Source organism: Lathamus discolor, chromosome 1, assembly GCF_037157495.1.
Source record: "Lathamus discolor isolate bLatDis1 chromosome 1, bLatDis1.hap1, whole genome shotgun sequence".
NCBI lineage: Eukaryota > Metazoa > Chordata > Aves > Psittaciformes > Psittacidae > Lathamus > Lathamus discolor.
Genome location: NC_088884.1, coordinates 70,572,798 through 70,585,428, shown reverse-complemented (window position 1 = coordinate 70,585,428; position 12,631 = coordinate 70,572,798). Strand labels below are relative to the sequence as shown.

Genomic DNA, 12,631 nt, shown 5'->3' with positions numbered 1-12,631 from the left:
TGTCACTGGAACATTTGAACCTGCTTTAAGGGCAATCTAAAATAAGATTAAGACACCCAGCAGCTGCATTCATACCAAGCTTTCCTTGGAGAGGAGAAATGGGAAACGAGCATAATTTTATTTAAGTTCTACTCTAGACATAAGGCTGCAACTAAGATATACATGCCAGTATTAGCTTTAAAGCAGCCTTCTTGGGTACCAATAACAGCATAGCTACAGCCCATACAGCCCTACAACTTGGGGAAATTCACAAATTCCTATACAAGGGTATCGGTGTCATACTAATTTTTAATATCTGACGTAGTTGACTGGAAAACTGCTTTGGGATCATGTCTACTGCTGGTTTGCAGGGTAGCCACACCACCAAGAGCATCCTCTCACCAGCTCTGGGCAAATCCAGTAAGCCAGCCCCTAAGTGCCATGACATGCCTTAAATGAAGTGGAACAGCCTCATGTCCAAGCTATCCCCATTGACCTCATGACACTTGCATTTACATGGGCATAACCCAAGTAACCATTTGGTCAGCTCAGGGCCACTGAACTGGTGTTTATTTCAGCGTGAGATAATTTTTTTGGTATACTGAGGGAGGGACAGAGACTCCAATACCCACCCCATCCCAAATATACATTGCTTTGTCCATCCATCTACCAGCTACATTGGCATGCCCTGTGCCAGGGCTTGCCTTGCCTTGCCCAGCAGAGCCCCAGACCTTCTGTCTGACATAGCTTACCATGGGTGGTCTCTATAGGGCTGCAGGGTAAGGTGGAGGCAGCCTGTTCTGTTTGTATATTTAGAGGGGATGAAAGCCAAATAGGGAAAGGACTTTGGTACAGTGCAGCCAAGTGACTCTAAAGTACTGCTTTAAAAAGCCACAAGGTCACCTTTACTGACATTTGGATCAGGATTTTATAGAAGTCACAGGACTGGGAGATGGGCTTGTTATGCTTATGATCACAGAGGAGGGAGGGATTTATGTGCTGGTCAAGAAGGCTGCATTGTTGTGACTCTTTCATGTTCATAAATACTCATTTATCAGCCTGTTGGATAAAAGAGCCTGATTGGGATTTCTGTTTTCACTTACTGTAGTTCCAGGTGGCTTCCTCAATTCTGCCAGTACACCTTCATGAAATTTAACAGCCCCCTACTTACCAGTACTCTTGAGGTGCCATGTCCTTGCACAGTCTGTCTTTTTAATTGGTTAGACCTTAGCAAAACCTGGTTTCAGGGCCTTACTTCATTTAAGCATAATGTGAGAACTAACACGTATCAGCCTCTTAAATGAAGAACCAGCACGCAAGCACAGTGAAATCTGAAGGACTTGGTCTTTGCTAATGATGCGTGTTGTGAAGCTGGTACATGGGTATAGATATCCGTGTGTGTGCATGTGCTTAGTCATAGAAGCAGCACAGACTGATTGTTAGGCCCTATGCAAACCTTAACAAACCTTAACAGGTTAAAACCTTAAGAAACCTTAACAAACATGCAGAGATGCAGCCTTCAACAAACCTGAGAGGACTGAGTCCAGGAAGAAGGACAAGCCCTGACACCATGTACCTTATGAAAAAACTGTCACGAGTGAGCAAGTCTACTGCAAAGAAACACCTCTGGTGGCTCCACCATGGATTTCTTTTTCTCATACATACAGGATAATATACAGGACAGGTTTTGAGCAGGTGGTAGAAAACATAGGGATCATGACAAAAATAATCTTCTTCTGAAAGCTTGTGGTATAGGTGAGCATTTGAGTCTCCTTATTAAATTACAGTGTCATGTAGACAATACATTCTTTAGACAACTGTGCTTCAATGCTCAGAAACCAGACCTATCTGATCAGTGACTATGACGTGGACTGGAAACTTCCCTGCCCTTTCCTCATGTTAGCCCTGCCGGGAGATGCAAACATGAAAAATGTCACAAGCTTCATGATAATGTGCTAAATATTTAACATAATTACTCATTGGAGCCCCATTCCTTTTTCCCACTAAGGTGACCAAGAGACAGATCACAAGACTATTAGTCAGGTCCCCAGCATTTGCTCCTTGATGCCACTTGCCACTGACAGATACCGGAGTGAGGCAGGATCAGCAGTCAGAAGTAAAGACAAAGCATCAGGCAGCACAGTCTGCAGTGTTTTTGCACTGTGGCTTGGGCTGACTTGCACAGCGCCTGGAAAGTGAGGGCCTGCTCCCCACATCTGAGATCCTGATGAGTTGCTGGCATCTGACACTGAAGCTCAAGAGAGCATAAACAGGTCACTGGCTCAGTGCCATAGGGAGCCCTGCCATGCAATGGAAACGGACGCAGTGGGAGCAGAATACTATGTCAAGTGCAAAGCAACAAGGATGTTTTTCAACCTAAGGGCGGATGCAGGTGCATAACCCATTTGCAGCCAGAAACAGCATTATTAGCATAAAAGAAATTGCAGGAGTGCATAGAAAGCATATGACAGCCATGAGCCTGACCTGGCTGTAGTTGTGTACGTACTGGAGCGACGAGGCTGGCAGCCGCACAATCCATGTCCCACTGTATAACCAGGAGCGTGTATGTGACACCAAATGGTGCTAACTGAGGGGGGCTGGGCAAAAGCCCCTGGGACCCATCCTCCTTATGTAAAGCTGTTCCTGGAAAGGAGGCAGGAAAACGCTGATATGATTTATCTCTACTAGGGGACTTTGTCCCATACATGAACCAGAAAATCTACATGTACTAATAGCACAGTGGAGAGGGTGACTCCAACAAAAATGCTGAATCAATACATACTTGACCTGAAAAACCCTTTCCCCACCATCCCCTTTCCTCTAGGAAACTACCCCTATCCTACGAGGGGCTGTTCCTAGAGATTTAAACACTCACTGTGCAGGAATTACATATATTGCTACTCTATGTCAGGACTGCAGCCAAGGGCATACTCGGTACCCAGAGTAGCAAAGGTGCAGAAACATGGATTTCACCACAGACATGCCAACCCACTGAGCCTGCTGGAGATACCTCCACAGTTCCTGGTATCTGAACCTGCTGGTTCGTCTCAGTTCGCCCATCTTCACTGGGCTGTAGGTACAACTAGAAAACCTGTACCAGGGCCCTCATCTGACCAGCACAGATTTAAGGATGGTCCTTAGTGCACTGACACAGTGGGGTAAGGCTAGCAGAGTAAAGGCTTAGTGCTCCCAATGGACCAACATTTATTCCAGACACCTAATAACCAGTAGCTAGACAAAACATACATGCAAACCCTCTCTCCTCCACCACACCACCCTATATAAAAATATCAGGACACGACTCCAGTCCCACTCAGACTGACAGAGGCAGCTGCTATAGCAGAGATGTTAATCCTAAAGCAGAGCGTGTTGTCACTGGCAGGAAATCTTATTGTGTTGGACAGGCAATCCTAGACCTTAATTAAATAGGTTGCCCTGCCCTCAAAGGCAGACAGACTAGACTGGAGTCAGATGAAGCAAGTTGCTTTAGCCAGTGACCACCTGGCTGTAACTTCATCTAGGTGACAGCGTATGCTTTTGTGACCCTCTCTGAAAGGTTGAAACCCCAAACAAGCTCCCAGAGGTAAAGTGAGGATTTGTAAAGAGCAAGAAATCAGAGATGCTCCCTTCTGGGAAGGAATTTATTCCTTCTCCTTTCAGAGTCTGAAATTTTGTGGCCTTTGCCCTGATCCAAGACATAGCAGATCACGCTGGTTCAGAATTTAGGGGAGCTGGTGGCTCCACCTCTGTCTCTGCTGCACACAGTGTAGCAAGGAGTGCTGTGAACCAGACCCTCCTAGTAGCTCCCAGTACTGAGCACCTCATTTTTCTTTCTCGTGCTTGCCCTTTGCATTATCTCTGTGAGATAAGGTGCATTACTTTCTCCCTACCAGAATAGAGCAGCCATGTCTACTCCACACATTTCCCCTGGCCACAACCCAGCTGCTTGCCTCTGTAGCTTCCTGCTGCTGTGCCAAGATGCAACCCTGCCATGAATGCTCTCAATCCTGTGCAAATACACAGAAAGACAGCACGTTGCTCATCCACCTTGCTTTCTGCATGGAGACAACTTGAGTGCATATGCTAGAAGAGACTGCAGCAGCGTACTGCTGAGGCCCTGAGATGGATGTTGTGCATGGAGGAAGCGAAGAAGGACCCCAGTGCTCACTGTGGTGTATAATTGCCCCTCCAGCTATGTCTAGCCAGAGAAACTGCATGGTTCACAAAGACTGAGCTAGTCCACTGTGAACCTGAGTGTCAGGTCGAGACTTTGCAGTTAAATCCCTTTTCAGACTCCAACCAATTCTGGCTGACCCTTGGGCAGCCTTAGCACAACATGGCCCTTAGCCTCTCCTACCCCAGTAAAATTAAGTTACTTGAACCTCATTCTGGTACCAAGATGGGGAGAGGGCAGCAGGCAAACGTAGGTGCCTTGGCGCCATGTCTGTTCCTTAAGCTCCCCTACAGGACGTGGGTATACATCTGTAAACCCACCTCAGCAAAAATGCAAAATGGCACAGAGGCTAAAGCTTGGATCTTAAGAGCATACACTGCCATTGCAGCCTTCCTCCTGGGCTAATTGGCCCTGCTTTCCATTGCCTGGGGGGAACAACACACTGTGCTCTCCTGGGACCCAAGGCCACTTGCGCATGTTACCTCCCCATAAATAAGCAAAGGGCCTTTCCTTGCCACCTTCCCCCTTATACGAGTGGCCTGGCCTTAGTCAGCTCTGAGGCACCAAGTCCATGCTGCTGCTTTGCGTTGTGAAGTCCCGTAACCAGGTCATGACCCCATGGTGACATCTGAGTGCCCCAAGTCCCCTGGCTAAGACAGATGCCAAGTGCCACTCAAGTCATGGACTGACACTGCAGCTGGGTACGTATACAAGACGCCTTTACGCCTTCTCCTTTCTCCCACTTCTCACCGGTGTGCCTATAAAGCCAGGAGCAAACACACGACACTGGTGCAGGAATTTTTATTTTCTGAGAAACACATACTTGACTTCCCAGTGCAACAGAACTTCAGATGCGTAGCAGCAGCTACCAGAAACCTACAGATGGCAGGGAGTACTGCTCTTCCTAGTTTTGCTAACGTGAGTTTAACAACTAATACAAGTTTCCGAGCTAGCAGACACTGGAGAATGACTGGCTGAATTCACCCCCACAATGCAAGGTAATACTGTGCTGGAAGCTCTCTCAGTAACCTGCTAACAGTCTCACCTGTGGGAGGAATGGGATGCTGTGCCCCTGCTTCCCATCCTGACATCCCTTTCATGCCATTTGAGTCATCCCTTCACTCTCTCATTCACTACACTTTCCAACACTCCCCTTGTTACTCCACATCCCTTTACCTCTGGCCATGCCATTTGCCTCTCAGATGAGACTGGGTTTTGAGGAGGGAGAAAGAAAAAGGGGGTAGGGTAGGCAGAAGCTCACAGATAATCCCTTACATTATTTCTCCTAAGGAAGCAGATTATTTCTCTTGTATACATGAAGCCAGGAAACAACGGTTTATGATGAATATCATTCTGAGTGCCTCTACACTGCCTGGAGTGACTTTTGGCCTCTCATCAAAGCTTTCCCACAGATCTTGGATGGCCAATTGTGAGATGTCCAAAACAGTGCTGGGGAAGCTACTCTAAGATGCATGGACACGCCTCCATCGTGGTGTTCCTCTGTGCGTATGCGTTAACCCTGGAAACCGAACTCCTTGTACTTGGCGGCCATATCATTCCGGAACAGCTCTAGGGCCTTCTTCATTGCAGCCTGGGAATCAGCCCCAAAGTCTGCAGCATGTTTTTCGGCAAGGACCTTGATAATGACTTCAGAAATGAACTGTGAGGAAGGAACGAGAGAGAGAGAAAAGCTGAAGGGACACTCAGGGTTTATTTTCAGAAAAGCCAGACTAGGAAATAGGTTGCTGAGCCTGGAAATACCTCCAAGCTAATTCAATAGCCCTTCCCACAGTCTCTGGAGAGACAGTGAGGTCTAGCATGCAAGGAGCTTGGCTGGGCAGAAGAGCTGGGCTCTATTCCTAGCTCTGACACTGATCTGCTTCATGACCTTGAGTAGATCATGGACCTTCCCACTCTTTGCCTAATCCATTAAGGCTGAAAATTCATGCCCTGTGTTGGTACACTTACTTTTGAGGGTCTTGGTATCCCATAGATCCCCCAGGGCTTACCCTATAACAGTATGTCCCTGGTATCCAGTCACTGGCAGCTCTTATGTAATGTAGTTTCCCAGGCATACAGAGGCTGCATAGGCTGGTTTATTATTGTCAAGGGTTGGTCAGACTTCATGTGGTGTTTGGAATGGGAAATCTAAACTTGGATAGTCACATACCACTCACATACCATGAGCCCTTTCCATTCCTCCTCTTGCCTGTACACAGAGACAGTGGACTTGAGGGAGAGCTCACTGAAGTCCAACTAGCCATCAGTACATAAAGGGCAACTCTCACGTAGCCATCTTGCACACATTCACTACACATCAGACAAGAAGGCTCCCTGCCCTTTTTCATACCTCCAGGTATTTGACAGGGATTTTGTGCTTGGTTGCATGGGTTTGAGCCAGGGGCTTCAACTCTGCCTCGTGATTACCCTTCTGCTTCAGGATTTTGCCCAGTTGGGTAAGGACAGTAGCTCCATGTTTCTTCAGATCTTCCGAGCCCTTCATCTGATCAGGGGTCTTCAGGCCTTTGAACTTTTCAAAGCGATCCAAGGTCTCAGGGTGGTCCTGGAAGAGTCTGTGAACAAAAGTAGAGGGACTTGTGAGACTTGAGAGAGCTGTCTTCCAGGCTGTAACTGAGGTCCAGCTGCTCCAGGTATTTCAGACAAAGGTGTGATAACCCTCTTTCTTCCCTCTTACCTAGTCCCTGTTAGTAGAGGCTACTTTAATCTGGGAACTCTGACACTTCACATCCTTTCCAAATTACCACCGTTCGCAATCACTCCTTTTAGCAGGTATATAAGCCAGGGAAACATCTGACCCTACTCGGAACTTGGTTTAAGTGTTTTTCATCCTTCCTCTGGTAGGTTGTTCCACAACCTGATGACAGTCTATGTGCAGAAATTTCTATTTATTTTATACAGGCTGCTTTTTATCATTTGCTAATGATGGCTCAGGGAGCAGAAGCTCCTGACATACCTCCCTTTGAGTATTGTTTCTGCTTTAATCCCATCCTCTTACATGTCCTAAACATGATCACTGTTGTCTTTTTCCATTTCCTCTGGCTGTGAGAGACACTGCCCTGAACATGTCCAGCTAGAGTGACAGAACATATTTTTTATATATATATATATAGCTCTGCTAACTCTTAGGCACCAGTCCCCTGAGTTATGTCAGCTGTATTATGATAGAGAGAAGAGCCAAGGTTGGTTGTGGTACTGAGAGGTGAGTTCTCGCATTCCTATGAAGGAGAAACAAAACCATCTGTCTTTGTTGACTTACTATTGCTGAGGAGCCAACCCGTAGACCCCTGGCTGTCACCAGGACATTCTGCCCCAGCCCATCTCTGCAGGAAAAGAGACTTCTAGAGCCTTCTTGTACACACACACACACAAAAAGGGAGCAGTTCCCAACCTCATGTCCCTCACATCTGGAGCTAAAGTATTCTTGAATATCAGGTGAATGGGACAGCTTACTGTGTTCCCACCCTATGACTGCAGACACAGAGACATTTGGTTCCTTTTCCCTCTTTCCCAGCCCCCAGCTCGGCCCAGCTACCAGCAGTGTAGTTCGTCCATCAAGAACCACAGCACCTCAGAGAGTCCTTGGGAGTAAATGGGTAACAAGACCGTACAACCTTCAGGCATGTTGGTGCCATGCCATGCAGTCCTATACATAGGCACTCTGATCCAAAAATGGAAATGAAACCAAGAAGGTGGAAGAGTGGCTAAAAGACAGACTAAAGTTGTCCCTAGTGCTTCCTCCCTGTTGCATTTCCTAGGAGACAGGATGCAGACACCACTGGCAAGCAAAGTAGTAGGAAATTTCGCTCTTCCCTGCCAGGGTTGAGGTGAAAAGGGGATACTGTCTGTCCTGATTATTAGGAGAAGTCTAATAATTTGGTGTTAGGAGACATTAGCTCCTTTGCACAAGTCTATCTTCAGGTATTACACCCCCTGATTGGGCATAATACAACCACCTGAAGCACCAGAAAAAGCAGTATGTCTTTACAGCCAGGACCCTGCAGCTCACATGTGTGAAGTGGCTTGCCCAGGTTACCTGAAGCAGTGTCTGGAGCTCCAGCCCAGGGCCTCAGCCATGAAACTACCTTCCCTCTCATGTTACAGTGATTGCACGGTTGCTCTGCCCTTGAGAGGGTGCTGTGACTTGTGTCCCGTCTAGAACTGGACATTCTTCTTAAGTAAGTTGCCATGAGGGCCAGATTCTCCACTGTATCATGTGAGTATAGGCAAAACTACACCAACAAATATCTCAAGCACATGGAAAACACAGGGGGTTCTGCAGCAAAAAGATTCTGTAGAGGAGTCCAATCTTTGGACCAAAGACCAGTCTTTGCTGGTGTTTCATTTCAAAGGACCTCTGTACTCTACCAGGTGCTGAGCACACCACCATCAGCCTTCTCTTTTCTCCTGTATCTTTCCATAACACAAGTTGTGTGCCACCCAGAGAGAGAAAAAAGCCTTGCACTTTGGAATGGGATGCAGTTACTCCTAAAAATCTCCCTCCACTGTGTCTGGCTATGCCTGAATTGTGTCTGACAAAGATTATATACTCCCAAGACACTTGAAAATTCTTCCGAGGAGTATTCTTTTGTTTCCTTTGGAAGACATCTAATTCAATAGGCATTTTCTAAGCATATACCCAGAATGTGACATCTACCTAAGAAGCCTTTAACAATTCACGTGCAGACACAGATCTAAACTAAGAGCTGCTGCCTTTCTCTTCCTTCAGAAACCCCTTGAAGGAATAAGAAATTATCTGGGTTGGTTTGGCTGGGGAGCACAAAGTCACAGGGAAAGGGGGTGTCATCTGTTTATTTAATGCCATGCTCTTTCCTGCAATACCTGTAAGAAAAATGATTCTAGCCTTTTCAGCTAGAAACTGCTTTTACTATCTTGTGGCACCTCCGGAGCCAAAGTAGCCACCTCACAGAGACAAACTGGTGGGGAGGGCTCAGGTTCCTGCTACCCCTGCAGCATGCCTGCTCTGGACCTCATGAGCCATCACACTGCCACCCGGCTGCCCCATCTCTCCTTTCCCTTCAAGCTAAACTAGGCCATGATAAAGGAGGTAAATAAAACAGCCCACTGCTCTGGCTCAACTTTGAAAAAGCTTTTCAGAGTTTTTCAGTGGATTTCCCTGGTAGTGTGTGCTCCTTCAGTTGTGCTTAGCCTGGGAAACCTCCCAAATGGGTGCTATATCCCCACTGCTCTCCTGAGCACCTGTACCCTTCCAGCACATCATACTGTGCACAGGCTGAGGGGGAGACCTGGAGAGAGTATCCTTGAAATCTCCATTCCTGCTGGTCTTTAAGGACAGGCTCCAATGACACCCAGTGATGTTTCTAACTCCATATCCCTGAGATCCCTTCCAGATTGCATTTCTGTGACTTGTTGTTGGTGCCTGGAATGTTCCCCTTATGGGGGGCCAGGACCACAAGGACAGCATGGGTGCAGGGGTCCTCTGAGATGTAGACCTCTGAGCACTCCCACTCTGACACCAGAATCATGGAGGAGGGAAGTGGGTAGAAGGATGTGATTTGCTTCACAACCAGACCTCAAATGCATTATTGGGAAGTGGACAAGTGTTACCACCCAGATTTCTGGCCAAAGAACAGGTTGGGCAGGGCTCTGGCAGGTCAGACTAAGTTGGGGAGAGGGAAACATTCATGTACTTCACAGTTAATTTTACTGAAATCATTGGCAGGTGATTTTCGTCTCCTCTCCTTCCCTGCCTCTCTACATCCTTGCTGCAGAGCATCTGAAGGCCCAGGACACACAATTTGCTCTAGCATTTCTTGCTATGGTGCTTGAGCAATGAGGATCCAAGCAGAGCTTTGCCAGCAGAGGCAATAGAGAGTGACAAAGTCCCACCAACTTTTGAAAGCATCACTGGTGTGCTGTTGCACACACAGACAGACGGAGAGACAGAAGCACAGCCACTTTGTACAGTTTTTAACCCAGAAACCATAGCAATGGGAAAAACACCACCCTACAACAAAGAAAACAAAGCTGGTTGAAACAAACACTGCCAAACACAAGCCTCCGTGCTAAACATACACCTTCCTTGGTCTCTCATCAGGAGCTCTCAGCTCTACTCTTAAGACCGAAGCTTCTTGCCTACCTCATTAAGATCTCATGCCCATGGCCAGCGACGTCGGACTCCACCTTTCCCCAGATGGCCAGCACATGCTGCCATTCCTGGTCACTGAGCCCCATGGTTCACTGAAGTCAGGTCCCAAGTGCTCCCCACAGCCGTTTGCCTTTCCCCAAAGGGTGTCTGGAGAGCTCACCCGTGGGATTTATAGCCCCTGCTCACAGACCTACACCTGTCAATCGTCAGCTGGACGTCTTGCTCTCTTTCAGGCTTGTCTAACCTAATCAGCCTCCCTATTTTTTTCTAGGAAACTATTTTGGGTCAGGTGCTATTGTGGGTGCCACTGATGGCATCATTTCTGCTTTTCGTATTGGACTGGCACATGTCCCACTCTAGACAGAAAGGGCACCGCTGAAACACAGTGCCAGGAGCCTGTCCCAGGTTCACAAGGACCCAGAGACAGTGTCAAGCTGTATGGCAGGAGATTCCTGTAGAGCACTGTCATCTGCAAGGCCACCCTACCCCCTCTCCCCTGGCCTGCCAAGGGCAAGCAGGAGAAAAGGCCAGGACAGCTGTTAGCATCGGCTCTGTTGCTCCAAAGGCCTTTCCTTTCCCATGCTGATCTCACTCTCCTTTTTCCCTGGGGTAACACACACCATTTACTTACAGAGAAGAGCACAGAGCTAGAAGAGACACGTCCTTAAGCGCTAACCATACTCAAAGTGACCCCAGCCTCTGCAGCAGGGAGGAAGTAGATAAAAGCTATATGGGACCCAGTTACCCTGCATCTACCTGCCGGGGTCCTTCTGCCTGTCTCTTTGGGGAGCATCCAGGATTAGCTGATGGCTGAGCCTGGATATTGGAGCCAACAGACCTATAGCTGAGCCAGGAGGGTTTGTGGCAGGCCAGAGATACAAAGCCACAGCAGGGCTTCACTCAACACACACCCAGCCAGCAGCTAAGGTCTCTGGCTACCTCTGTCAAGTCAAGTATCAGTGTTGGGAAGAAAAGCCACCGGGCTGACAAGCAATGTGGGTATGCTTCAGGACATGTCCCAGCCTTTCTCCTTTAGCCACATCAGGACTGATAATGGCCTGGCACACCAGCAGGGTGATTAGTCCCTTCCAGGGGGTGACCGCAGTCAGAGCACAGCCTGATAACAAAGCCCAGCTAGTGCTGCTGTCCTAAAGCACGTACCTACCTCTGGATGTGTCCAAAGGGGCACATGCTGCAGGCCTTGGCAGGTGGGAAATGTCAGCTGAGCACTGAAGACACTTGCTCTTGGGGCCCAGAAGAAGAACATGCAACCCCACTGTCCCTACCCGTGCTGCAGGATCTGAGGTGCATCGCTGCCTCTGCGCCCATCCACTCTGCAATGTGGGAACAGTCTCCCTGCTCCAGCCCTGCAAGGGAAAAGAAGTGCCATATGCAAAGGGAAACGAGCAGCTAGGAGGATGGAGGCCCACAGCCACCATCCCCTCACAAACACACACGTTTAAGGGGAATCGTTTGTGTAAGAAGAGTGGTAAAAGGCAAATGGAGGTGTCCACTGGTATCCAAGCCTAGAGGTATGGGAATTTTGGCCATTACATGTTGCAAGACTCTTGTCAGAGTCAACCTGCAAGTCCCCCCTTTTCTCTCTTCTCTACACACTAGTTTGCTTTACAGCCAAAAAAAACCCAAGTCCTAGACATTCCAGTGCCAAGATTTCATCCTGATTTACCTCTGCAAACACAAGGCCACGCCAATTACCCAAACTAAGCTAAACAGATGGAAGAGAGCTCATTCCTCGTGATGTTCTCTACAGTACAGTGCTAAGATGGGAGAGATCACATACCTGCAGCCTCCCTCTTCAAGTACTTACAGCAGTAGACAAGCATTAGCACCATCCCAGGCTCGACATTGGGCAGGATCCTGAATACTGACCTTACTGTTTTACACCCGTTTCAGACTTGACAGAAATGTGCTCCTGGTACACGAGAGGCTGCTGCTTATGCACCGAGCTCCGTCATATTCCCCAAGCTGAAACTACTCAGTTGCCATAATAACTTCATTTGAAGTTGAGTGACCCTCTGCTCCCTGCAGATTTAACCAGGGTTGGTGAAGCCAGCAGTCCGGGTATGGACATTAGTGTTAAACGGTCATAAGGCTTAAAAAGAGTATGGGATTCCATATTGCTTTTTTTTTAATTAAGGTGAAGTAGCAATAAAATTAAATCATAAGCTCTCCTTCCTATAGCTTAAGTAAATAGCCTACAGAAATACTAAAAACTTTATGGCACACCACACTGAGCCTCAACCCTGCAGCGGCAAAAAGGACGTAACATTTTAGTATCTACAGGCCTCTGCTCTCTCCCTCGGGGCAAA

General features: G+C 47.8%; 1 protein-coding gene across 1 annotated transcript; it reads right to left on the bottom strand.

Annotated features, from left to right (window-relative positions):
* Positions 1 to 4,938: 4,938 nt before the first annotated feature.
* MB (myoglobin) lies at positions 4,939 to 10,472 on the bottom strand. Its single transcript, XM_065665123.1, has 3 exons — positions 10,293 to 10,472; positions 6,504 to 6,726; positions 4,939 to 5,813 (listed from the first exon to the last, which is right to left on the bottom strand). Exons 1-3 carry the CDS (start codon positions 10,385 to 10,387, stop codon positions 5,667 to 5,669), a joined length of 465 nt encoding a protein of 154 aa, XP_065521195.1. The 5' UTR covers positions 10,388 to 10,472; the 3' UTR covers positions 4,939 to 5,666.
* Between the last annotated feature and the right edge of the window lie 2,159 nt (positions 10,473 to 12,631).

Coding starts and splice junctions, on each gene's coding strand:
- MB (XM_065665123.1), bottom strand. CDS start 10,387: ATGGGGCTCAGTGACCAGGAATGGCAGCATGTGCTGGCCATCTGGGGA. Junction 6,727..10,292: donor GGGCATGAGATCTTAATGAG/GTAGGCAAGAAG, acceptor TTTTGTTCACAG/ACTCTTCCAGGACCACCCTG. Junction 5,814..6,503: donor TCCCTGTCAAATACCTGGAG/GTATGAAAAAGG, acceptor CCTTCCTCACAG/TTCATTTCTGAAGTCATTAT.